Source organism: Mustelus asterias, unplaced genomic scaffold (genome assembly GCF_964213995.1).
Source record: "Mustelus asterias unplaced genomic scaffold, sMusAst1.hap1.1 HAP1_SCAFFOLD_44, whole genome shotgun sequence".
In the NCBI taxonomy this organism is placed as follows: domain Eukaryota; kingdom Metazoa; phylum Chordata; class Chondrichthyes; order Carcharhiniformes; family Triakidae; genus Mustelus; species Mustelus asterias.
Window position 1 is genome coordinate 1119243 of NW_027590121.1, and position 26199 is coordinate 1145441.

At 46.2% G+C, this 26199-nt stretch overlaps 3 protein-coding genes across 3 annotated transcripts in view; 1 reads left to right on the forward strand and 2 right to left on the reverse strand.

The window, feature by feature from the left end:
• LOC144483022 (uncharacterized) overlaps positions 1 to 26199 on the reverse strand; it is a 1062789-nt gene that overhangs the window by 408158 nt on the left and 628432 nt on the right. The window lies entirely within an intron of this gene.
• LOC144482985 (uncharacterized) overlaps positions 4990 to 26199 on the reverse strand; it is a 47134-nt gene continuing 25924 nt past the window's right edge. Inside the window, exons 3-4 of the mRNA XM_078201812.1 lie at positions 23665 to 24271; positions 4990 to 5463 (exon numbers count right to left, since the gene is read on the reverse strand). Of these exons, the coding sequence (XP_078057938.1) occupies positions 5133 to 5463; positions 23665 to 24271 (938 nt within the window). The 3' untranslated portion in view covers positions 4990 to 5132. The remainder of the gene's footprint in view (positions 5464 to 23664; positions 24272 to 26199) is intronic.
• LOC144483037 (uncharacterized) overlaps positions 12583 to 26199 on the forward strand; it is a 116663-nt gene continuing 103046 nt past the window's right edge. The window contains exon 1 of the mRNA XM_078201877.1: positions 12583 to 12712. The gene's annotated coding sequence lies outside the window, so the exon portion shown is untranslated. The remainder of the gene's footprint in view (positions 12713 to 26199) is intronic.

A 26199-nucleotide genomic window follows, 5' to 3' on the forward strand; every position in this document is an offset into this window, starting at 1 on the left:
AGTGGTGGAGGCTATCTCGTTGAATATGTTTAAATCACGGATAGATGGATTCCTGATCGGTAAGGGAATTAGAGGTTATAGGGATCAGGCGGGTAAGTGGAACTGATCCACTTCAGATCAGCCACGGTCTTATTGAATGGCGGGGCAGGCACGAGGGGCTAGATGGCCTACTCCTGCTCCTATTTCTTATGTTCTTAAGTCTCACAACACCAGGTTAAAGTCCAACAGGTTTATTTGGTAGCAAAAGCCACAAGCTTTCGGAGCGCTGCTCCTTCATCAGGTAAGTGGGAGTTCTGTTCACAAACAGGGCATATAAAGACAGAAACTCAATTTACAAAATAATGGTTGGAATGCGAGTCTTTACAGGTAATCAAGTCTTAAAGGTACAGACAATGTGAGTGGAGAGGGGGTCAAGCACAGGTTAAAGAGATGTGTATTGTCTCCATCTTGTAAATTTTGGAAATTGAATTTGTGTCTTTATATGCCCTGTTTGTGAACAGAACTCCCACTTACCTGATGAAGGAGCAGCGCTCCAAAAGCTAGTGGCTTGTGCGACCAAATAAACCTGTTGGACTTTAACCTGGGGTTGTGAGACTTCTTACAGCGTGGAGCAAACAGCTCAACATTTGTCACTGAGATGTGGGAACATCAAACAATTCACAAACAATTCAAGAGCTAAATTAAAGGAATAACCGTGCAGACAGGTTAAAACAAGGGAGAGAGTCCCTGGTTTCAATTAATGAACTGACAGGAGGTTTAGGACAAGTTAGAGAGAAGCTTAATACTGTCATCAAAGAACAAAGAACAATACAGCACAGGAACAGGCCCTTCGGCTCTCCAAGCCTGCGCCGCTCATGTGCCCACTAGACCATTCTTTTGTATTCCTCTATTCCCAGTCTGTTCATGTGGTTATCTAGATAAGTCTTAAACAATCCCAGTGTGTCTGCCTCAATCACCTTGCTTGGCAGTGCATTCCAGGCCCCCACCACCCTCTGTGTAAAATACGTCCCCCTGACATCTGTGTTGAACCTTGCCGAACCTGTGCCCCCTTGTGTTCGTCACCTCTGACCTGGGAAAAAGCTTCCCACTGTTCACTCTATGCCCTTCATAATTTTATACACAATTTTATATTATTCAGGAACGACTGATTTCAAAGACAATCTCTTTGGGTGGGGGGGGGGGGGGGGGGGGGGAGGGAGAAGGGGGTGGAGGGAGAAGGGGGTGTATGAATTCAAAGTGGCTAAAAGATGCAAGGTTTCTACGTTGGACAATCACATTAAAATCTAACAGATGCGGGTGTGAAATGGTGTTAGCTGGGAAGAGCATGATCAGTTTATTGCACCAGGAAGCCTTAAAATCAGATTATTTGTGTTTCACAACTGATTTTGGACGGCACGGTGGCACAGTAGTTAGCACTGCTGCCTCACAGCACCAGGGACATGGGTTCAATTCTTGGCTTGGGTCACTATCGATGTAGAGTCTGCACATTCTCCCTGTGCGGGTTTTCTCTGGATGCTCTGGTTTTCTTGTGCTGGTTTGGTGCATTGACTATGCTAAATTCTCCTTCAGTGTACCCGAATAGGTGCCGGAGTGTGGCGACTGGGGAATTTTCACTGTAACTTCATTGCAGTGTTAATGTAAGCCTACTTGTGACACTAATAAAAAAGAACTTTAAAACTAATATTCCTGCTGGAGAGTCACGAGAAAGTCTGTTATCTAACACCTCAAGTGCACAAAACAGAGAAAGATCCCAAATGTAAGAAACTGTGCAATCATTTGTAAATATATTTTACATGTTGACATTCTAACAGTCAGCTTCCACCACATTGAAGTCAATGGAAGGGGAGAAATGGTTAAAGGTTCCATATAGAAATGTAACTTGATGTGTCCAAGATTATGAGGGGCATGGACAGGGTGCAGAGGGAGCAGCTGTTCCCCTTAGTTGAACAGTCAGTTACGAATGGACACAAGATAAAAGTGGGGGGTTGGAGGTTTAAGGGGGATTTGAGGAAAAACTTTACCCAGTGGGTGGTGACAGTCTGGAATGCACTGCCTGAGAGGGTGGTGGAGGCGGGATGCCTCACATCCTTCAAAAAGTACCTGCATGAGTACCTGGCCATAACATGGGCCAAGTGCTGGCAAGTGGGATTAGGTGGGCAGGTCAAGGCCTTTCATGCATCAGTGCAGACTCGATGGGCCAAAGCGCCTCTTCTGCACTGTAGTAATCTGTGATTCTGTTACCATTATCTTACATTGGTAGATTCACAAATGTTACACTAACATTTTGAAACTTAAACCTGCCATTTTACTCAGTCAGGAACAGATCCCAGTTTTACACCAATCTCTGATTTGACAGCCCGTTTCCACTCTTCACTGTAGTTCTTCCTGACTCTAAAACACATTGTAAAGGAGTTTCTGTTCCGTGTCCAGGAGCTCAGAGTCATGGAAGAGAGCGGCTGGGACACATCTCTCACGCACCTCAGGATTAACCCACAGGGGACTTTGCTGTCAGTGAAGAGAGATGAGATAAAGATAAAGTGGGGAGTGGGCCCACTTGTGCTTCAGCGGGGGAGGGATAAACAAATGAATTCCATCCCACAGTCCCCACATTTCCATGGTTTCCCCCCAGCTTGACTGTGCTTTTATCTTGTGTCCCCTGGTAACTGACTATTCAACTAAGGGAACAGCTCTCCCTCTGCATCCTGTCCATGCCCCTCTTTCTTCAGGTGGCGATGCCGGCGTTGGACTCAGGTAAACACAGTAAGAAGTTTAACAACACCAGGTTAAAGTCCAACAGGTTTATTTGGTAGCAAACGCCACTCATTTCTTCAGCCAGAGAGTGGTGAATCTGTGGAACTCTTTGCCACAGAAGGCTGTGGAGGCCAGGTTATTGAGTATCTTTAAGACAGAGATAAATAGATCCTTGATTAACAAGGGGATCAGGGGTTATGGGGAAAAAGCAGGAGAATGGGGATTAGAAAAGTATCAGCCATGATTGAATGGCGGAGCAGACTCGATGGGCCGAGTGGCCTAATTCTGCTCCGATGTCTTATGGTTTGAAAGACAGACCAAAGTGTTGTTTGTCCCTCTCAGTGTGACCCTGAAGGACTGTGTCCAGGTTGAAGTTCTCTTCCTGCCATATGATCCTCCCCCAGATTATCCTTTCTGAACTCCAGCCTTGTGTTGTTAAACACTCAGGTGGGAAAGACAAAAATATACAATAGGTTTAAACAAAGCTCAGTTACTTGACAGTCTCCATTCCAGTTCTTGGGATTGTTAATATCAGCAGGAACAAATTCCAACTGTCAGAATTAACATGGTTCAGTCCCGGCTGTGATTAACAGCAGCAATTACAGCAGAATCCCTGACTCAGTGACAAAGAAGCTCCATGAGTCCTCATACTTGCTGTTGAGGTGACGATGGAGGAGACAGTGGAGGAGGGGAGCCCTTCAAAAGGAACTAACCTGTGTTAGAGAAATTATAAACATTCATCAAACCGTATTTCACACATCGCCGGTTTATTTGACTTTTAACCCACAATATAAGCTCTACAACTGGGCTGGGGCTGATTAACATCAGCAGAAACAGGTGCCAATGAGAACGGTTCAGTCCTGCGTGTGATTAACAGCAAATCCAGTCACTCATGAACTTGCTGGTGTTTCAGCAGCTGAGATAACGGAGTAAATTCCTTCCCACACACAGAGCAGGTTAACAGTCTCTCCCCAGTGTGAACCTCGCTGGGTGTTTCAGCAGGATAGATGACTGAGTGAATCCCTTCCCACACTCAGAACAGATAAACAGCCTCTCCCCATTACGAATTTGCTGGTGCTTCAGCAGATTGGATGAATCAGTGAATCCTTTTCCACACTCAGAGCAGGTAAAAGCTCTCTCCCCAGTGTGAACTTGCTGGTGATTCAGCAGGATAGATGAACTAGTGAATTCCTTCCCACACTCAGGGCATGTGAATGGCCTCTCCCCTGTGTGAACACACTGGTGTGTCAACAAGATGGATGAGGCAGTAAATCCCTTCACACACTTATGGCAGGAAGAAGGCCTCTCCCCAGTGTGGGTCCACTTCTGTTTCAGCATGGGCGGGGGAATGAACAAATGAATCCCTTCCCACAATCCCCACATTTCCATGGTTTCCCCCAGCTTGACTGTGCTGGTGTCTTGACAGGCCAGGTGACTGGCTGGATCCTTGTCCACTCACAGAACACATGTACGGTTTCTCCCCACTGTTAACCATGCTTTCCCCTTCCATGTTCAAATTACATTAATATTCAGATTACAATTATTTAGACAATAGCGTCAGATGCTGCTGCGATGTTTTGTTTGAGTTTTTTGCCTTCCACCACTGAGCTTCTGAAGTCCTGTGAAAAAAATGTCCAAAGTTAAAGATTGATCAAAGACAAATATTTTTCTTAGTTTAGGTTTACGATGTGTAAATCCTGCCCCTCTAAGTCCATTTGAAAGGAGTTTCCAAAATCCATCACAGCGAGTCCAGGATAGAAATTCACAACATTCCCTCACAGGGACAGTGATGATCGTTAACTGAAAAAGGTAAGAATTAGGAGCAGGAGTCGGCGATTCAGCCCCTCAAGCCTGCTCCGCCATTCAATCTGATCATGGCTGATCTCACCTCTGTCTCAATTCCACTTGGGAAGGTCCACCTGATGTTCCAGATAGATTGGAAGAAACAGATTTTATAATAACTAATTGGAAATGAGGGAAGGAAGCACAATATCTGTTACGAGGGAGATCAGTGTAAGCTGTACAAATAGAAAAGGTCAGATAACTGGATGGAGAATAAACGCTGTGTTTGATTTTATTCAACAGGGACAAAATGTGGATGGTCACCGTGTTCCTGGACTGTGTCCAGCCTGAAGTTCTGTTCCTGCCGTACAATCCTCCCCCAGATTGTCCTTTTTGTGCCCCAGACAGGTGATGTTAAACACTCAGGTGGGAAAGATAAAAATCTAAAACAATAGGTTCAAAACAAAGCTGGTTTATTGGACATATAACCAGAATATAAAACTTCAGTTAAATTATTTTCAGCAGAAGGAAACGCTAACTGTCAGGATGAACATGGTTCAGTTCTGGATGTGATTAACAGCAGAATCTAATCCCTGCAGTCATTTGTGAAGCCGCTGGTGTCTCACCAGGTGGGGTGACTGAGTGAATCCCTTCCCACACATGGAGCAGTTAAACAACTTCTCCCCAGTGTGAACTCGCTGGTGTCTCACCAGGTGGGATGAATGGATGAATGCTTTCCCACACTCAGAGCAGGTGAACGGCTTTTCCCCCGTGTGAACTCGCTGGTGTGCCAGCAGGTGGGCTGACTGACTGAATCTCTTCCCACAGTCAGAGCAGGTGAATGGCCTCTCTCCAGTGTGAACTCGCTGGTGTATCCTGAGATCGGATGATTGAATGAATGCCTTCTCACACGTGGAGCAGGTGAATGGTCTTTCCTCATTGTGAGTGGTTTGGTGTCTCAGAAGGTCGGATGACCGAGTGAATCCCTTCCCGCACATGGAGCAGAGGAACGGTCTCTCCCCAGTGTGAGTGTGTCGATGATATTCCAGCCGAGATTGGTATTTGAATCCCTTCCCACAGTCCCCACATTTCCATGGTTTCTCCATGGTGCCAGTGTCATTGTCTCTCTCCAGGTTGGATGATCAGTTGAAGCCTCAACCACACATAGAACACGTGTACAGTTTCTCCTCGCTGCGAATGGTGTGATGTTTTTTTCAGGCTGTGTAACTGGTTTAAGCTCTTTCCACAGTCAGCTCACTGGAACACTCTCACTCGGGTGTGTGTGTGTCTCGGTGCTTTTCCAGTCACACTGATGTTTGAACAGAAAAGCATTTTTCCTTCCACATTGAACAGCCGATGATATTCAGGTCCTGATGAATTGTGTCACTCTGAAGATCTTAAAAATTATTTTTTTTCCTATCTGTAAATCCTCCTCTTCGAACATCCTGTGGAAACAGTTTACATAGAATTACACAGAATATACATAACAGAAACTGGCCATTTGGCCCAGTCAGTCTCTGCTGGTGTTGGTACTCCACAAGCATCTCCTTCCATTCCACCTCCCTCAGCTCAGTCTTTCACTTTCTCATTCTATTCTTTTCCCTCTTATCCACTCATTTTGTTTCATTTTGAAAGGTTTTTTGCCACAACTATTTCCTGTAGTAGCGAGTTCCACATTGTAGCTGCTCTGATCAACACATTTCTCCTTATTTCCCCTATTGGATTTGTCAGTGACTAACTTACATTTCTGGCCCCTCATTTTGGATGATTCTACTTATTTATTTATTAGTGTCACAAGTAGGCTTACATTAACACTGCAATTAAGTTACTGCGAAAATCCCTGCGTCGCCACACTTCAACGACGGTTCGGATACACTGAGGGAGAAGTTAGCATGGCCAATGCACCTAACCAGCACGTCTTTTGGACTGTGGGAGGAAACCCATGGAGAATGTGCAGACTCCGAACAGGCAGTGCCCCAAGCTGGGAATTGAACCCAGGTCTCCGACGCTGTCAGGCAGCAGTGCTAACCACTGTGCCACCCATTCTCCCACACAAGGAAACATTCTATCCCCATCTACAGTGTTCCCACATGGCAGACTGGGCAGAAACATCAAATCTCAAGAGATCCACGAGCAAGTTACATTTTGGATACAAAATTGCCTCAATAGCAGGAAATGCTAAAATGGGTATTTTTTGTGATGGAAGATGGTGACACAGTGGTAATATCACAGGACTAGTAATCCAAAGGCCCAGGCTAATATTCTGGGGACCCAGAAACCATCCGAAACCTCCATGGGCTGCTGTGGTTAGGGAAGACAGATTGTCATCACCTTCTCAAAAGTATTCAGCAATGATAATAAATGCCAGTGACACCTGCATTCTGTAATAAATGAAAATGAAAAGAGCTGCAGCCTGTTTCCAGTAATTCAGTTTTATTAGTGTGCTAACATGACTAAAATATATTATCTAAGTCATACACGAGGTCATACAATTACTCACTGATAGGATTCACTTGGTCAGTTCCTATGTGATTGCAGGGGTTGGTTTCTGCAGTTCTTGCCACTGCTTTGTGAACTCTTGATTCTCCACCAATTCGCACTTTCCTTCTTTCTATGGAGGATCTGTGCACTTGGATTTACATATTATTTGGTTCCTAACTTCATTTATTTGCCTCGCCGCCCTAATCCCCACATCATAGCAGAAAAACGAATTTGGACAGTAGATGGTGGGTACTTTACCCAGAGTTCTCCGCGGCGGTGGATGTCCCCTATCCAGGGCAGTGCGCAAACGCAATAGCGCTCTGTATTCGGAGCATGCGCAGCAATGGCCACGGAGTGTTCGTTGTTCGTCGTATCTCCAAACGGGTAAGAATATGGTGACCCAGAGGGAGTGATAGTGCCAGCCGTGGAACGGGGAATGTTTCGAAACACGTGGTGAAAGCCTCAAACCCCAAATACTGACCTGAAGGTCCCGTGTCTGCAGCTCCGTGTCTGTTTCCCGGGACAAAGCCGTAGTTAACGGCCGCCATCTTGTTCCAACGGGGAATGGCGCGCATGCGTGCCCCCCTTGGTGACGCAATAGAGGGCGGGGCTTCAGTGTCTGTTTCCAATGAGGTCCGAGTTCCCGCAGAGTCACAGGAACCAATTTATTTATTAGTGTCGCAAGTAGGCTTACATTAACACTGCAATGAAGTTACTGTGAAAATCCCCTAGTCGCCACACTCCGGCGCTTGTTCGGGTACATTGAGGGAGAATTTAGCACGGCCAATACACCTAACCAGCACATCTTTCGGATTGTGGGAGGAAACAGAAGCACCCGGAGGAAACCCACGCAGACACGGGGAGAACGTGCAAACTCCACACAGACAGTGACCCAAGCTGGGAAAGCACCCGGGGTCCCTGGCGCTGTGAGGCAACGTTGCTAACCACTGTGCTGCCCAGAGGAGTTTGTGGATCATTAACGTTTAAAGTTTATTTATTAGTGCCGCAAGTAGGGTAAATTAACATGGCAATGAAGTTACTGTCACACACTGGCGCCTGTTCAGGTACACTGAGGGAAATCTAGGTGGCCCTTTTGGCAAGTGGTGTGCCACAGGAATCACTGCTGGGAACTGAACTGTTTACAATATATAGAAATGACTTTGATGAAGGGATTGCAGCAATGATTGCCAAATTTGATGATCACACAAGATAAACCATAGAAGCATTGAATCCGTACAGTGGAGAAGGAGGCCATTTGGCCCATAAGGTCTGCCCTGACTCTCCAAAAGAGCACCTTACCCAGGCCCACCACCAGCCCTATCCCTATAATGCCACACTTTTCATCATGGTTAGTCTACCTAACCTACATATCTTTGGACACTAAGCATGGCCAATCTACTATAAGCAGGAAAATAAGTCGTAAATATGACATAAGGAGACTACAAAAATATACACATAGGATAAGTGAGTGGGCAAAAAACTGGTAAATGGAGTAGAATTGGGCGACTGTAAAATGTCCACTTTGGCAGAAAGAATAAAAGATAAACTTATCTAAATGGTGAGAGATTGCAGAGTTCTGAGGTGCAGAGAGACCTTTGTGTCGCAGTGCATGAATCACAGAAGGCCCTTATACAGGCAGGGCAAGTAATTAGGAAAGCTAATAGCATGTTACCATTTATTGTGAGGGAGTTGATTGCAAAAGTAACCAGGTTGTGCTTCAGTTGTGCAGGGCATTGGTGAGACCACATTTAGAATATTGTGTACAGTATTGGTTACCTTATTAAAGGAAGGATGTCAATATGTTGGAAGCAGTTCAGAGAAGGTTTAACAGACTAATAGCAGCAATGGGTGTATTGTCTTGAAAGGAAAGTTTGAACAGACTTGGCTTGTATCCACTGGAGTTAAGAATACCAAGAGAAGACTTGACTAAACCATTATAAGATCCTGAGGTGTCTTGACAAGGTGATTGTAAAGAGGCTGTTTCCTCCTGTGAGAGAACTTAGAACGAGGGGTCACTGTTTAAAAATAAGGAGTCGCCTGTTTAAACCAGAGGTCAGGAGAAATTCTTTCACTCAGAGGGTTGCGAGTCTGAAACTGTCTTTCTGAAAAAGTAGTGGAAGCAGAACCTTTGAATATTTTTAAGGCAGAGGTGGATAGATTCTTGGTAAGCAAGGGGGTGATAGATTATCAGAGGTAAGCATGATGCAGATTTGAGGTTACCATCAAATCAGCCACAGTCTTAATAAATGGTGGAGGGGCTGAATGGCCCACTTCAGCTCTTTGTTCATTTGTTCGTAAAAAACATTCTGGTTTAGTTAAGAACATTCCCTTTCCTTTTGTGAGGACTTTGTTGCTGATTTTAGCTTATTTTAGTTTGATTGGATCACATATTTGGAAGAACAGAGGGTGGGAATGTTGCACAGAAACTAGATATTTCTGTTCTGAATTTCTATCCTGGACTGAGTGATACTGACACCATCAATTCTTTTTACAGGGGGTTAGTAGGAGATGATCTGAAGACAGAAAAACATTTCTTTGCGATCAGTCAGAGTCACTGAATTAATCAAGAGCTAAATATCATCGACCTTTCACTGTGGAAGGAGAAATGTTTCTCTGTTCTGCCTGTGGGGAAAGAGTTCAAGCATCGGTTTGACTGGAAAAGCACCGAGACACACACACACCCGAATGAGAGTGTTCCAGTGAACTGACTGTGGAAAGAGCTTTAACCAGTTACACAGCCTGAAAACAAATCACACCATTTCCAGCGGGGAGAAACCATACATGTATTCCATGTTTGGACGAGGCTTCAACTGATCATCCAATCTGGAGAGACACAAGGATACCGGCACCATGGATAAACCATGGAAATGTGGGGACTGTGGGAAGGGATTCAGTTACCCATCCCAGCTGGAAACCCATCGACGCGCTCACACTGGAGAGAGACCGTTCATCTGCTCCACATGTGGGAAGGGATTCACAAAGTCATCCAGCCTCGGGTCACACCAGAGAGTTCACAGTGACAAGAGACCTCATAAATGCTTTTACTGTGGGGATTGCTTTAAAACCTCTCCAGATCTAATGAAACACCAGCTTGTTCACACTGACAAGCGACCATTCAGCTGTCCTCACTGTGAAAAGAGATTCAGACAATCATCTCACCTTATTCAACACCAACGAGTTCACACTGGGGAAAGAATGTTCAGGTGCTGTGTGTGTGGGAAGCAGTTCACTCAATCATCCAATCTCCAGACACACCAACACACTCATAGTGGGGAGAGGCCGTTCACCTGCTCAGAGTGTGGGAAGGGATTCAATCGGCCATCCAACCTGCTGAGACACCAGCGAGTTCATGTGTAACTGCAGGGGTTGAATGCTGTTGTTAATCATTTTTTTATTTCTCCTGTAACTGGACAGGAGTTTGATGCTCTTCACAGGGCAGGTGGTGTGCCAGAACTGCAGCATGTGAGAGTTTGTGCAAACCTGGACAATCATATCTGTGGCGAGTGTCTGCAGCTGGCGGAATCTGTGCTCAGGGTTATTGAGCTGGAGTCTGAGCTGCTGAAATTGTGGGGCATCAGAGAGGGAGAAAGTCACCTGCACACTTTCCTCCCCAAGGTTCAGGAGCTATTTACAGTTAATCAATGGTCAGGATATATCAGAATATGTAAAATAAATCAGTTTTAGTGTCCGTGTCTCACAGGAGCCAGTTACAATGACACAGTTTGAGGGAGATTCAGTGACCATTAATTAGAGTTTTTCGAGCACAGCTCATTCATATTCCTTACCATGCTAAATTCTCTCTCAGTGCACCCGAACAGGTGCCAGACTGTGAGTACTGGGGGATTTTCACAGTAACTTCATTGCTGTGTTAATGAAAGCTGACTTGTGACTAATATAAACTTTACTTTTACTAATATATGCAAATTGTCCACCCTTCAGTTCTCATACTTGGAGGAAGCCACAATGTTATATTGTTCTGTCCGTTGTAACTTGGTTGGAAGGATCAGCCCTTCGAGGCAGAATGTAAAATACTGCAGAAATGTGAAATAAACACAGAAAATGATGGATAACATCAGCAGGTCTGGCAGTATCTGTGGAGAAACCCAGTAACATTGGATTGGTTTTGGTTGCAGAATGAGAAGGATAATCTGGTCCTTTAGCTTTTATTGATGTTTTATACGGTGTAAGACATTTTCGTGAGGGAATTAAGGAAGCAATATTATAAATCTCTGATATTGAGTGGTGTCCATCTTTGTGCGGGTCAGAGGCGCTCCATTTGGCCGGAGAGTGGATCGAGTCGGAGCCGATGTGCCCCTAATAAACATGGCGGAGTTGTGGGGGCGGGGCAATGGGCGGTGTAAACAGAGCTGAGGAGGTTGGGACCGCACATGCGCATTGCAGCGGGAGTGGTTTGTTGACGGAAGCGCGCGGGTTCTTCCTCGGATCGGAATCAGATTTGAAAAGGGGGGACGGTTAACGGTCGCCGACGTTGTCATGGCTGCAGGGGCGGGGCTTGTCAACCGCGCGCGCTGGCACAAGTGAACCCTCGCTCTCAGCCTGAGCGGCAGCAGCAGCTGCGTTGGCCACCCGGGGACTCGAGCAGGCGGCAAGCCGGGTCAGCCCGTCTCTCCCGAGGGGAGGCCACCGCACACCGACCCGGGGATGTGGCACCAACCCAAAACTTCCCAACCCCGGGTTTTTCACGCCTCTTTTACCCCTCACCGAGCTCCTCAGCACAAAGCAGCCCCTCAAATCCCCCAGAAACCACTCAGACCCCACTTGGCATCTTTTCCCCAGGTCATGACCCTGAGATGCCCTTTTGGTTTCAGCCCCTCCACCTGATCAGGTGCCAACTGCGGTGGTGGTTGGGGGAACGATTGCTCGTTTCCAGGACCCGGTGCTGAACTGGATCTCTCTCAATATCCCGCAGTGTTTGTTTTCAAGACACAATTTGGTACATCTGGTGATTTGTCGCTGTTGATCCTTAATGGAGAGTAAATGGATTGGCACCCTGATTATCAATTCACACTAAATCCACTTCTGCCATCCTCCATTCCCGTGGCAGTTCAATGGACACAACGGCAGTGTGTGTCCGAGGTTTGCCCAAGCTTTAGTTCATGCTGGCACTATTGCCACCATGTTGGGGTCCTCAACAGAGAGACTCCCTCTTTAAACAAGGTCTTGAAAGGGTGACCAATTTGTGTTTTCTGTTTCTCACAGGAGCCGTGATCAACAGTATAGCCAGAGAGACTCCATGTACCCAGTCGCATATTCGGACAAACAGCTACCAGACATCCGCGTCCAAGAAACAGACCGGATCCTGGTCGAGAAAGTAAGTTGGATTTGAATGTGTCTTTCGTGTGTGGCTGACAACGTCTGGTTAGTCCATGGTGGTGAAGTACCTTGGTGAACCACAGCAGCCTGTGTGATAAAGGGACTAATTGTGTTAATCACCATCCTAACTTCCAGGCCTGGGTATAAGATCAGTATATGGCCTCCCCTAACCGGCCCCCTTTACTGATACCCTGCTCGCTTTCTGTTTCAGCGCTGCTGAGACATCGTCTTGGGCCCATTGAAACAGCTGCCCATGAATCTGTTCATCATGTACATGGCTGGCAACACCAGCTCCATCCTCCCTATCATGATGTGTCCATGATGGCCTGGAGACCCATACAGGCCTTGATGTCCATGTCTGCAAGTGAGTATTGTACTGAATCTGCAGCTCAGAAACAGCTCTGAACCGGCATCACTTGAGTGCAGCTTAGAATAGAGTTCTGGGAGTTGGGTAATTAAGGGAGTTCGGGAAGGGAGGGAAAGAGGTGCCCTTTTGCTTTCTAACTTTCTCAGCCTTTAGGAAGTGATCTTACTCTTCTACAGAGGAAGAAGCTAGATTTTTGGTGAGTATCTGCTAAGTGACTAAGGTTAATTCTGTGCTTAAGGGTTAAAACAGTACAGCAATTGGTGGTAAGGTTAATAAAATACTTAAAAACTAAAATACTTAAAACAAAAACAAAATATGTAATTGGATAAAATAATTAAATAGTTTATTCGCACACATTTAATATGTGTCACAGCTGCAGCGTGTGGGAGCTCCTGGCTGTCAGTTTGATCCAGGGCAAACATGTCTGCAGTAAGTGAAGTTCGAGCAGCTGTGGTTCAGAGTTTATGAGCTGGAGGCTGAACTACAGACACTGCAATGCATCAGGGAGGGGGAAAGTTACCTGGATTCTTTGTATCAGGGAGCAGTCACACCTCTTGGCACAGGGTCAGCAACAGGAGAGTGATTGAGTGAGACAGATAAGGGAACTCACAGACAGGATCCTTAGCCTTTACCATTGTCCAGCCAGTTTGAGGTATTTTCAGCTTGTTTGGATGAATGGGAGCTGCAGGATGGATGAACCAATTACCCATGGCACTGTGGTACAGGAAGCCATTCTAGTGAGGGGAGCAAAAAGGAATGCAGTGATAATGGGGACAGTATAGTCAGAGGGATTGGCACATTCTCTGCAGCAAAGAATGTGAATCAAGGCAGCTGTGGTGCCTGTCTGGGGCCAGTGTTCAGGACATCTGATCAGGGCTGGAGAGGAACTTGCATTGGAGAGGGGGAGTTTCCAGTTGTCATCGTCAATGTAGGTACAAACAACAGAGACAAAGAAGGAGGTTTTCAGTGTCAGTATGAGGACTTAGGCACCAAATTAAGAAGCAGAACCTCAATGGTTATAATCTCTGAATTATTACCTGAGCCACATGCTAATAGTATAGGACAGATCAGATCGGAGGGATCAATGCGTGACTGAAAGGCTGCTTCAAAGTTTATTTATTAGTGTCACAAGTAGGCTTACATTAACACTGCAATGAAGTTACTGTGAGAATCCCCTAGTCGCCACATTCCAGTGCGTCCTCGGGTACACTGAGGGAGAATTTAGCATGGCCAATGCACCTAACCAGCAGGTCTTTCAGACTGTGGGAGAAAACCCACACAGATACGGGGTGAAAGTGCAAACTCTGCACAGATAGTGACCCAAGGGGCGGCACGGTGGCACAGTGGTTAGCACTGCTGCCTCACAGCGCCAGGGACCCAGGTTCAATTCCGGCCTCGAGTGTGTGTGGAGTTTGCATGTTCTCTCTCTATCTGCGTGGGTTTCCTCCGGGTCCTCCGGTTTCCTCCCACAGTCCAAAGATGTGCGGGTTAAATTGATTGGCTATGGTAAGTTGTCCCATAGTGTCAGGGGAACTAACAGAGTAAATACATGGTGGTACAGGGATAGGGCCTGGGTGGGGTTATGGTCGGTGCAGAAGCGATGGGCTGAATGGCCTCCTTCTGAACTGTAGGGATTCTAAGCCAGTATAGAACCGAGTCCCTGGTGTTGTGAGGCAGCAGTACTAATCACTGTGCCGCCCTAACTGGTGTGGGAGGTGGGTTCTGGTTCATGGGACACTGACATCAGTACTGGGTAAAGTGAGATCTGTACCATTGGGACAGTCTACATCTGAACTGTGCTGGGGCCAGTGTTCTTGCGAACCCCATAACTAGGAAACTAGAGATGGTTTTAAACTAAATAGTGGATCAGGAATCAAATTTGGGGCAAGGAATGAAATTTATATAAATGTCTGGATGAAGGGATGTTTGGCAAATTTGTCGATGACACACAGATAGATGGGAAAGTAAGTTGTGAAGAGGACATACAGAGAGTACAGAAAGATAGAAAGGTAAAGTGAGTGGGCAAATATGTCAAATGGAGTAGAATGTGGGCAAATGTGAAATTGTCCATTTCAGCAGGAAGAATGAAAAAGAAGCATTTTGTCTAAATGGTGAGAGATTGCAGAGCTCAGAGATTCAGAGGGATAGAGTCATAGAGCTTTACAGCATGGAAACAGGCCCTTAGGCCCAACTTGTCCATGCCACCCTTCCTTTTTTAAAACCCCTACGCTAATCCCAATTGCCCGCATTTGGCCCATATCCCTCTAAACCCATCGTACCCATGTAACTATCTAAATGCTTTTTAAAAGACAAAATTGTACCTGCCTCGACTACTACCTCTGGCAGCTTGTTTCAGATACTCACCACCCTCTGTGTGAAAAAATTGCCCCTCTGGACACTTTTGTATCTCTCTCCTCTCACCTTAAACCTATGCCCTCTAGTTTTAGACTCCCCTACCTTTGGGAAAAGGTATTGACTATCTAGTTGATCTGTGCCCCTCATTATTTTATAGGCCTTTATAAGATCACTCCTCAGCCTCCTACGCTCCAGAGAAAAACGTCCCAGTCTATCCAGCCTCTCCTTATAACTCAATCCATCAAGTCCCCGTAGCATCCAAGTAAATCTTTTCTGCACTCTTTCTAGTTTAATAATCTCCTTTCTATAATAGGGTGACCAGAACTGCACACAGTATTCCAAGTGTGGCCTTACCAATGTCTTGGACAACTTCAACAAAACATTCCAACTCCTGTATTCAATGTTCTGACCGATGAAACCAAGCATGCCGAATGCCTTCTTCACCACTCTGTCCACCTGTGACTCCACTTTCAAGGAGCTATGACCATGTACCCCTAGATCTCTTTGTTCTGTAACTCTTCCCAACGCCCTATCATTAACTGAGTAAGTCCTGCCTTGGTTCAATCTACCAAAATGCATCACCTCGCATTTGTCTAAATTAAACTCCATCTGCCATTCGTCAGCCCACTGGCCCAATTGATCAAGATCTGGGTGTCCGAGTGCATAAATCACAAAAGGCTAATATGCAGGTACAGCAAGTAATTAGGAAAACTAATAGAATGTTATCATTCATTGTGATGGGAATTAAATACAGAACTAGGGAGGTTATGCTTCAGTTGTACAGGTCACTAGTGAGACCACATCTGGAGTACTGTGTGCAGTATTGGTCACCTTGTTTAAGGAAGTGTGCAAGTATGCTGGAGACAGTTCAGAGACGGTTTACCAGACTAATACCTACAATGGATAGGCTGTGTTATGAGGAAAGGTTCTCACCTGTTCCTGAACTTCCTGCTTTTCCATTCTTGCTCTCAGTCTTTAGGGTCCTGGGGAATTCGAATCAGCACTGGCTGCAGCGTCTCATCTACTTCATCGGCAACCTGCTGGGGTTGGCCCTGGCCATCTACAAGTGCCAGGCAATGGGGCTGCTGCCCACACACGCCTCTGACTGGCTGGCATTCATCCAGCCGCCCCAGGTGAGATCCGCACTCTGTATGTGAGGGGGAGCCAGGAAAATAGGAAGAGGAAACCATTCAGGGCTGTGGAGCCTGAGAGGTTGAGTAGATTGGGCCCAATTCTTTTTATTCATTCGTGGGACATGGGCATCATTGGCTGGTCAGCATTTATTGTCCATCCCTAGTTGCTCTTGAAGGGCAGTTGAGAGTCAACCACAGGAAATCTGCCGCCCTTACCTGGTCTGGCCTGCATGTGACTCCAGAGCCACAGCAACGGAGTTGACTCTCAACAGCCCTTGGGCAACTAGGGATGGGCAATAAATGCTGGCCAGTCGGAGACGCCCATATCCCACAATTGAACAAAAACAAATGAGGGATGGGGGAGGAGTGCAGGGAAAGTGGGGATATCTTTGGGAATTGAGAGATAGGAGGAAGAGTGTGGGGAAAGTGGGGATATCTTTGGGAATTGAGAGATAGGAGGAAGAGTGTGGGGAAAGTGGGGATATCTTTGGGAATTGAGAGATAGGAGGAAGACTGTGGGTAAAGTGGAGATATCTTTGGGAATTGAAGAATGGGGAGGAGTGCGGGGAAAGTGGGGATATCTATGGGGAAGAGTGTGCGGAAAGTGGAGATATCTATGGGGAAGAGTGTGGGGAAAGTGGGGATATCTTTGGGAATTGAGGGATGGGGAGGAGTGCGGGGAAAGTGGAGATATCTTTGGGAATTATGGGATGAGGGAAGACTGCAGGGAAAGTGGAGATATCTTTGGGAATTGAAGAATGGGGAGGAGTGCGGGGAAAGTGGGGATATCTTTGGGAATTATGGGATGAGGGAAGACTGCAGGGAAAGTGGGGATATCTTTGGGAATTGAGGAGTGTGGGGAAAGTGGGGATATCTTTGGGAATTGAGGCATGGGGAGGAGTGCGGGGAAAGTGGAGATATCTTTGGGAATTGAGGAGTGCGGGGGAGGTGGAGATATCTTTGGGAATTGAGGGATGGGGAGGAGTGCGGGGAAAGTGGAGATGAGGTTGATGATGAATAGTGGAGCAGGCTCGACAGAAGCTATTCCCACTCTGATTCTTACCACCTTCTCCTTTCACACAGAGAGTGGAGTACACAGGCGGGGCCTGGTCCTGTGATGGTCCCACTCTCCTGTCGCTCACTGAGACACGGCCCGAGGACGATTGACACCGGACACAACCTGCTGCCGTCTGGCTAACCTGGGACCAGGCTTTCTGTAGGTAACATGCCCTCCCATCACTGTCCCCCACGCACACAGAGATAGGCATTGGCCCGTGTACCTGTGACCGATGTGGAATGGCCGGAGATATTGACAGCAGGGACTGTGTATTTTTTCACTGGGTATTCAGTTGTTTATCATGTTGACCCCCTTTGCTGAGCCTCGGATAAGGGACCTGTTGGAGTTGATGATGGGACTGGAGGTTCCTGGATCAGTCATTCCCAGCTTATCCTGGTGCCTCTCATTCTCTCTCTCACCCAGGTCAGAAGGTCACAGATTTGTGTAACCTGTTCCTGAGATTCAAGCTGCTGTAACAGGTTCTCCCAGGGGTCCCTCAAACCGTCTCTGAAATTAAGTTTCCTGGCTGTGTGTTGCATCGTGCCTTGTGGGATCTTGCTGTGCAGTCACCATCTCTTCCTACAGAATGGCAGGAGGGAACATCGAAAGGAGGGAATGATTTAGCTCCTGTGCTTGTTCTGGGCTGTTCCAGAGCGCTCTGAATCAACACGGCAGCTTCCTGTTTCCGAAACACAGTCACTGCTGTTCACCTGGGAAACCCGGCAGGCACTGCACACAGCAGATCCCACAAACTGTCGGATAACCACCAAATGTTAGGCTGTTTGAAGGATAAAGATCGGCCCTCGGAAACCAGCGGGAGCTCTCCTTCGCTCCATCCAGTAATGGCGGTGGGATTTTACTATCCACCTGACACAGCAGTGAGTGAGATGGGGGGGAGCTTGGTTTCACTTCCTCAGCACTGACAGCTGGAGGCAGGTGATTGACAGCGTAGTGTGTGCAGCTGTCTGTGTGCCCACCTGGGCAGCATGGTGGCACGGTGGTTAGCACTGCTGCCTCACAGCGCCAGGGCCCTGGGTTCGATTCCAGCCTTGGATAAATCATAGAATCCCGACAGTGCAGAAAGAGACCAATCGGCCCACCGAGCCTGCACCAACAACAACCCCACCCAGGCCCTATCCCCATAACCCCACGTATTTACACTGATAATATCCCCGACACTAAGGGGCAATTTAGCACGGCCAATCCACCTAAATCGCACGTCTTTGGAGTGAGGGTGGAAACCGGAGCAACTGGAGGAAACTCTCACAGACACGGGGAGAATGCACAAACTTCACACAACCTGAGGCTTGATTTGAACCCAGGTCCCTGGTGCTGTGAGGCAGCAGTGCTCCCCATTGTGCCGCCCCTGTGTCTGTGTGGAGTTGGCACGTTCTCCCCGTGTCTGCGTGGGTTTCTTCCGGAGGCTCTGGTTTCCTCCCAAACTTCAATATGTGCTGGTTAGGTGGATTGACCATGCTAAATTGCTGCTTTATGTCACAAAATATGTCGATCAGGGTGATTAGTGGGGTAAATATATGGGGTAACGGGAATAGGGCCTGGGTAAGATGCTCTGTCAGAGAGTCAGTGCAGACTCAAAGGGCTGAATGGTCTCTTCAGCACTGTAGCAATCCTACGATTTTGTCTGTGAGCAGGCACGCTTGTGTCTATGAGTGAGTGTGTGTCTGTGTGGGTGTACACGCATTTCAGTTCATGTGTGTGTGTGTGTACCTGTGTGCGAGCACATACACGTTTGGTGTGTGCGTGCGTGTGTTCGCTTTATTTAATGATTGTGTTTGAGTCGTTCCTCTTTGTGTGTGTTTGTGGGCGGGAGGGGGGTGAGGGGAGGTGGTCACTAATCCTCCCCCTCCCCATTCTGAGACCACACCCGAAGCAGGAGTGAACCGAAGAGGCCGGAGGCGAATCGATAACCTCGAGGTGAGTGAGGAAACAGTCAGTGTGAGTTTGATGCTGCTGTGAAGAATGTGTCATGTCTTTTCACTGATTCTGTAACTGTGGAAATAAAGAGTTTCAGCAAAATGGAATAAAAGCAAATGACTGCGGATGCTGGAATCTGAAACCAAAAGAGAAAAGGGTTTGACAAAGGGTCATCCAGACTCGAAACATCAGCTCTTTTCTCTCCTGACAGATGCTGCCAGACCTGCTGAGATTTTCCAGCGTTTTCTCTATTGCTTTCAGCAAAACGGGGCCTCTGTAAAATGACAGCAGACAAAAACGAGACTCAGATTTCACTGACTCCACCAGCTTAAAACTCTCCTGTTCCACTTTAAACTCTGCAACACTCTCACCTTTTCTCTCCCACAATATTCAGGCTTCAGTAACCCGAGCTGGTGGTTAAATAACCGTTCCCTATTTGCTGACTCATTTCACCATCACTCCTGTTCTTCCAGCGCAATCCCAATCCCCACTTCCACTGCTGAAGAACACTAACAGACATCCCTCCCTCCGTGTTCAACTCTTCAATGTTCACCTTTTCAGTTGGGTAGGGTTTCAATTGAGAATCATAACACATCCCATTTCCAACTCCTCGTGGTGTCTGGGCCAGATCAGGTGAATTTTCCATTAAAAGGTCTGTTTAATGCTTCTCCCCAAACTCCAGCATCTACAAGGCACAACTCTTGTGTCCAATTGAATAAGCTCCAATTTTCTGAATTAGTGCAGCTCCAACAACTCAGGAAGCTCAACACCATCCAAGACAAAGCAGCTTGATTGGCAATCCTTCTACAAACATCTACTCCCTCCAACACTGACTCACATGGCAGCTGTGTGTACCACCTACAAGATGCACTGCAAGCACTCACCAAGGCTTCTTTGACAGCATCTTGCAAACCCGCAACCTCCAGCACCTTGGAGAAGGGCAGCAAATGCATGGGAACATCATCACCTGTACGTTCCCCTCCAAGTCACTCAGAGATTGATTACAATGTGAAATTCACTGCCACAGGAACGAGCTGGACAACTCCTAGTTTAAAAAGAAAACGTGATGAGTACATGAGGGAAAGGAGATTAGAAAGATGAGCTGAAAGGCTGAAATGAGGGAGATGGAATGGGAGGTGTCTTGTGTGAAATATAAACACCAGCACAGACTAGTTAAACCGAACAATGTCTTTCTGGTCTGGATATTCATAGAATCCCTACAGTGTCGAAGGAGGCCATTCGGCCCATTGAGTCTGCACCCATCACAATCCCACCCAGGCCCTCTCCCCATAACCTCGTGCATTTACCCGAGCGAGCCCCCCTGACACTCAGGGCAATTTAGCATGGCCAATCCACCGAACCCACACATCTTTGGACTGTGGAAGGAAACCGGAGCAAACCCATGCAGACACGGGGAGAATGTGCAAACTCCACACAGACAGTGACCCAAGCCGGGATTTGAACCCAGGACCCTGGCATTGTGAGTCAGCAGCGCTAACCACTGTGTCACCGTGTCGCCCAAGAATGAGAGAATTCTCTGTGATTCAATGTAATCTCAGACCGGTTCTTGATCAGTAAGTTCCACCATTTGCACTGCACCGGTCAGAGTATAACCTGATGCTGAGTAATCACACTGAGATTCTGTCATGTGTAAAATTACAAATTGCAACATTGTCATTGAAATTGGTGCACAGAAATTTTCATCAATCAGATCCACTCTCAAAAATGTTCTCCCAAACAACGCACTCTCTCAGATCTTTTCAGCAAGGATCCACTTCCAGGATTTCAATCTCTCCTTTCACTATTCTTCTGCCTCAGATTATCACATGCACTCAAGCTTCCACACAATCTCTCAGGTACCCAGCCATATCAACAGAACACCACTGTTTCACAGGTAGTACCGAAGTCCCAACCTTAGGATTACTTCAGAGTCTGCCTTTTTGCCAGCCAACTTCACCAGGTGTGTTGCCTTTAACTGGAAGCCTCTCTCTACCCCTTTCTTTAACTTCAGGGAACAGTATCTTGTTCAGATTCCCTTTGACTTCAGTTTTCCTCAGACTTTTTTCATTCCCTGGTTTCTGGAACTATCTGTTCTTCAACTTCTGGGACTTTCTTTCTTGCCCTTACTCCATTGTTCTGCCTAATGGTTCTGGCAGTTTCCTCTTCAGCTAACTCAAAAATTATTTCTGACCCAAAATGGCCACTGGTTGCCAAGTCTTTCCTTACCTCGTCTTTCCTTATGTGTGTTTTCACATTGTAAACTCTCTGAATACAATACAGGCACAGTTTGAAATGAAACCAAAACCCCATACATGCAAACACCTTTATTTAACATTAATCTATGAAAGTTTTAACCCTTCTGTACACAGAAACACCGAATTAAACTCACTTAAATGTATATCTTATTTCTAATATCCAACAATACAAATATAGGTTACTAAATCGACTGCTTGACAGAGAGAAACTAAAGAAAGATGAGTTTAGGGTTGGGCAAATTTTTTAACACATATTGACCCAATGGAAGCGAGGGAAACAGCAGAGGCAGCTGATCAGACTGTCTCAATCTTAGTGACAAAGGAGCTCCATGAGCTCCTCAGACTTGTTGTTGTAGGTGAGGATGGAGGAGAGAGGGGGAACCCTTCAAAAGGAACGAAAACAGAAAATGCTGGAACGGTATGTTTTGTCTGCAAAGCGCACAATAAACAATACTTTTCACTGTATCCCAATCCATGCGACAATAATAAATCAAACAAAAAATCAGATCAAAATAAGATACTGCAGATACTGGAAATCGAACCTCAAAACTGAGTGAATCTCTTCCCAAACTCAGAGCAGGTGAATAGCCTCTCCCCAGTGTGAACTCGCTGGTGGACAGTGAGTTGGAATGATTCCCTGAACCCTGTCTCACAGTAAAAGCAGCTGAATGGTCTCTCATCAGCGTGAACACATTGATGAGACATCACTTTTCCACAGCTTTTATAGCAGTTCTCACAGTCTGGGCATTTAAAAGGTCTCTCCTCAGTGTGAAGCGGGGGTGGTTGGAGGGTAGATTATTGAGTGAATCCCTTCCAAAAGTGTCCTGGACCAGAACCCATAAATTATGTTCGGAAGCCAGATTAGATCCAAACAAATTTTTCTATTTTGGCATAAATGTGAGGATAGGATGCTTCACTCCAGGAGTAATTCCACTGACAAATTAGGAATCTTTCATGGTAAAACAAACTTCATTTAATAACAGCTTAAATATAATTCCATAAAATGAAGCAGCTTAACTATTAACAGTTGAACAATATTTAAAAGTGAAAGGAAACAACTTTAATTTCTAATTTAGCACAATTTCAGTTCCAAATATGCAACATTCCTCAAAGATGTAGATGCCACTTCAATTACAGTTAGAAACCATAAATATACTTGCTATAATGAGTATAGACTGTCCTGAAGCTTTCAGAGAGAAGACAAGTCTTAGAGCAGCTTGTAGAAACCCTCCATCTTCAAACAGTCCCCGGTGCTTCCAGCTCTGACAGGTAACTGAAACTCTCCTCACAGTCTGCACATTTTCATGGTTTCTCCCTAATTTTAAATCCAATTACAATAGTTAGTTGTGAATTCGCTGGTGCGTCAGAAGATTCGACGAGGTAACGTATCCCTTCCCACACTGCAAGCAGGTGAACGGCCTCTCCCCAGTGTGAACCCGCTGATGTATTGCTAGTTTAGATGACTGATTGAATCCCTTAGACCATAAGACCATAAGACATAGGAGCGGAAGTAAGGCCATTCGGCCCATCGAGTCCACTCCACCATTCAATCATGGTTGATTTCAACTCCATTTACCCGCTCTCTCCCCATAGCCCTTAATTCCTCGAGAAATCAAGAATTTATCAATTTCTGTCTTGAAGACGCTCAACGTCTCGGCCTCCACAGCCCTCTGTGGCAATGAATTCCACAGACCCACCACTCTCTGGCTGAAGAAATTTCTCCTCATCTCTGTTCTAAAGTGACTCCCTTTTATTCTAAGGCTGTGCCCCCGCGTCCTAGTCTCCCCTGTTAATGGAAACAACTTCCCTACGTCCATCCTATCTAAGCCGTTCATTATCTTGTAAGTTTCTATCAGATCTCCCCTCAACCTCCTAAACTCCAATGAATATAATCCCACGATCCTCAGACGTTCATCGTATGTCAGGCCTACCATTCCTGGGATCATCCGTGTGAATCTCCGCTGGACCCGCTCCAGTGCCAGTATGTCCTTCCTGAGGTGTGGGGCCCAAAATTGCTCACAGTACTCCAAATGGGGCCTAACCAGTGCTTTATAAAGCCTCAGAAGTACATCCCTGCTTTTGTATTCCAAGCCTCTTGAGATAAATGACAACATTACATTTGCTTTCTTAATTACGGACTCAACCTGCAAGTTTACCTTTAGAGAATCCTGGACTAGGACTCCCAAGTCCCTTTGCACAGAGCAGGTGAATGGCCTCTCCTCTGTGTGGATTCGCTGGTGTATTGCTAGGTTGGATGAGTGATTGAATCCTTTCCCACACACAGAGCAGATGAATGGTTTCTCCCCAGTGTGAACTCGCTGGTGTGTCAGCAGAGTTGATGACCGACTGAATCCTTTCCCACACACAGAGCAGGTGAATGGCCTCTCCCCAGTGTGAATTCGCTGGTGTGTGAACAAGGTGGCTGACTGAGCAAATCCCTTTCCACACTGGGAGCAGGTGAATGGCCTCTCCCCAGTGTGAACTCGCTGGTGTTTCAACAAAGTAGATGAGTCAGCAAATCCCTTCCCACACTGGGAGCAAGTGAATGGCCTCTCCTGAGTGTGAGCTCGCTGGTGTATCAGCAGAGTGGATGAGTGAGAAAATCCCTTCCCACATTCAGAGCAGGTGAACGGTTTCTCCCCAGTATGAACTCGCTGGTGTGTTGCTAGATTGGATGACTGATTGAATCCCTTCCCACATTGGGAGCAGGTAAACGGCCTCTCCTCAGCATGAGTCCTCTGGTGTATATGTAAGCTGGATAACTGAGTGAATCCCTTCCCACACTGAGAGCAGATGAATGGCCTCTCCCCAGTGTGACTGCGTCGATGAGTTTCCAGCAGGGATGGGTAATTGAATTCCTTCCCACAATCCTCACACTTCCATGCCATCTCCCTGTTGTGACTGCAATTATGTTCCCAAAGGCCAGATGATTGGTTGAAGTCTTGTCCACAAACAGAACACATGTACAGTTTCTCTCCACTGTGAATGGTGCTTTTTTCTTCCAATTTCAAAATACAATGATATTCAGGTTACAATAAATTGGCCGACTCATCAGGTTCTGATATCATGTTTTGTTTCAGTTTCTCAACTGCAAATCTTCTTCTTGTAAAACCCTGTGAAATTGATTTAAAACAGAAAAAAGTGAGTGAGAAAGAACCCACAAAAACACAAAGGTGGGTTGTGTAATTGAGCTGAATGAATCTGCTAATTTGTGGAGCTGCCGTGAGGAAAGGGTAACCAAGAAAGCTGCTGGATTGTCATACAAACCCAACTGGTTCACTGATATCCTTCAGGGAATGAAACCTGCCACACAGCCTGGGTCTACATAAGACTCTTTCGGCACTTTGGGAGGAGATAGAGAGAAGTAGGAGTGGCCGGGGTGAAGGCAAGGGATTTTATACATCTACAACTTGACAAGAACTTTGACAGAATCTCACAAACCCTCAACTCCACCAACTCGAAGGACCGAGATAGCAGATGGGTATAAACACCATCACCTCAGAGTTCCCCCAACTCACACACCATCCTGACTTATCTGACTTCCAGTACTAAACAAACAGAAATTTCTTTCATATAAATACTGGGAAGACTGAACCCACTGTCTTCAGTCCCCTCTCCAAACTCCACTCGCTTGCCAACAACTCTATCCCTCTTCCTGGCAACATGTCAAAGAACATGTTGTTTGTCATCTATATCAATGATCTGGATGATAATGTGGTAAATTGGATCAGCAAGTTTGCTGATGATACAAAGATTGGAGGTGTCGTGGACAGTGAGGAAGGTTTTCAAAGCTTGCAGAGGGATTTGGACCAACTAGAAAAATGGGCTGAAAAATGGCAAATGGAATTTAACGCAGACAAGTGTGAGATATTGCACTTTGGAAGGACAAACCAAAGTAGAACGTACAGGGTAAATGGTAGGACTCTGAAGAGTGCAGTTGAACAGAGGGATCTGGGAATACAGGTACAGAATTTCCTAAAAGTGACATCACAGGTGGATAGGGTCGTAAAGAGTGCCTTTGGTACATTGGCCTTTATAAATCGGAGTATCGAGTATAAAAGTTGGAGTGTTATGGTAAGGTTATATAAGGCATTGGTGAGGCCAAATTTGGAGTATTGTGTACAGTTTTGGTCATCGAGTTACAGGAAGGATATAAATAAGGTTGAAAGAGTGCAGAGAAGTTTCACAAGGATGTTGCCGGGACTTGAGAAGCTGAGTTACAGAGAGAGATTGAATAGGTTGGGACTTTATTCCCTGGAGCGTAGAAGATTGAGGGGAGATTTGATAGAGGTGTATAAGATTTTGATGGGTATAGATAGAGTGAATGCAAGCAAGCTTTTTCCACTGAGGCGAGGGGAGAAAAAGACCAGAGGGCATGGGTTAAGGATGAAAGGAGAAAAGTTTAAAGGGAATATTAGGGGGGGCTTCTTCATGCAGAGAGTGGTGGGAGTGTGGAATGAGCTGCCGGATAAAGTGGTAAATGTGGGGTCACTTTTAACATTTAAGAAAAACTTGGACGGGTTCATGGGTGAGAGGGGTGTGGAGGGATATGGTCCAAGTGCAGGTCAGTGGGACGAGGCAAAAAATGGTTCGGCACAGACTAGAAGGGCCAAAAGGCTTGTTTCTGAGCTGTAATTTTCTATGGTTCTAACAAAGAACAATACAGCACAGGAACAGGCCCTTCGGCCCTCCAAGCCTGTGCCGCTCCCTGGTCCAAACTAGACCATTCTTTTGTATCCCTCCATTCCC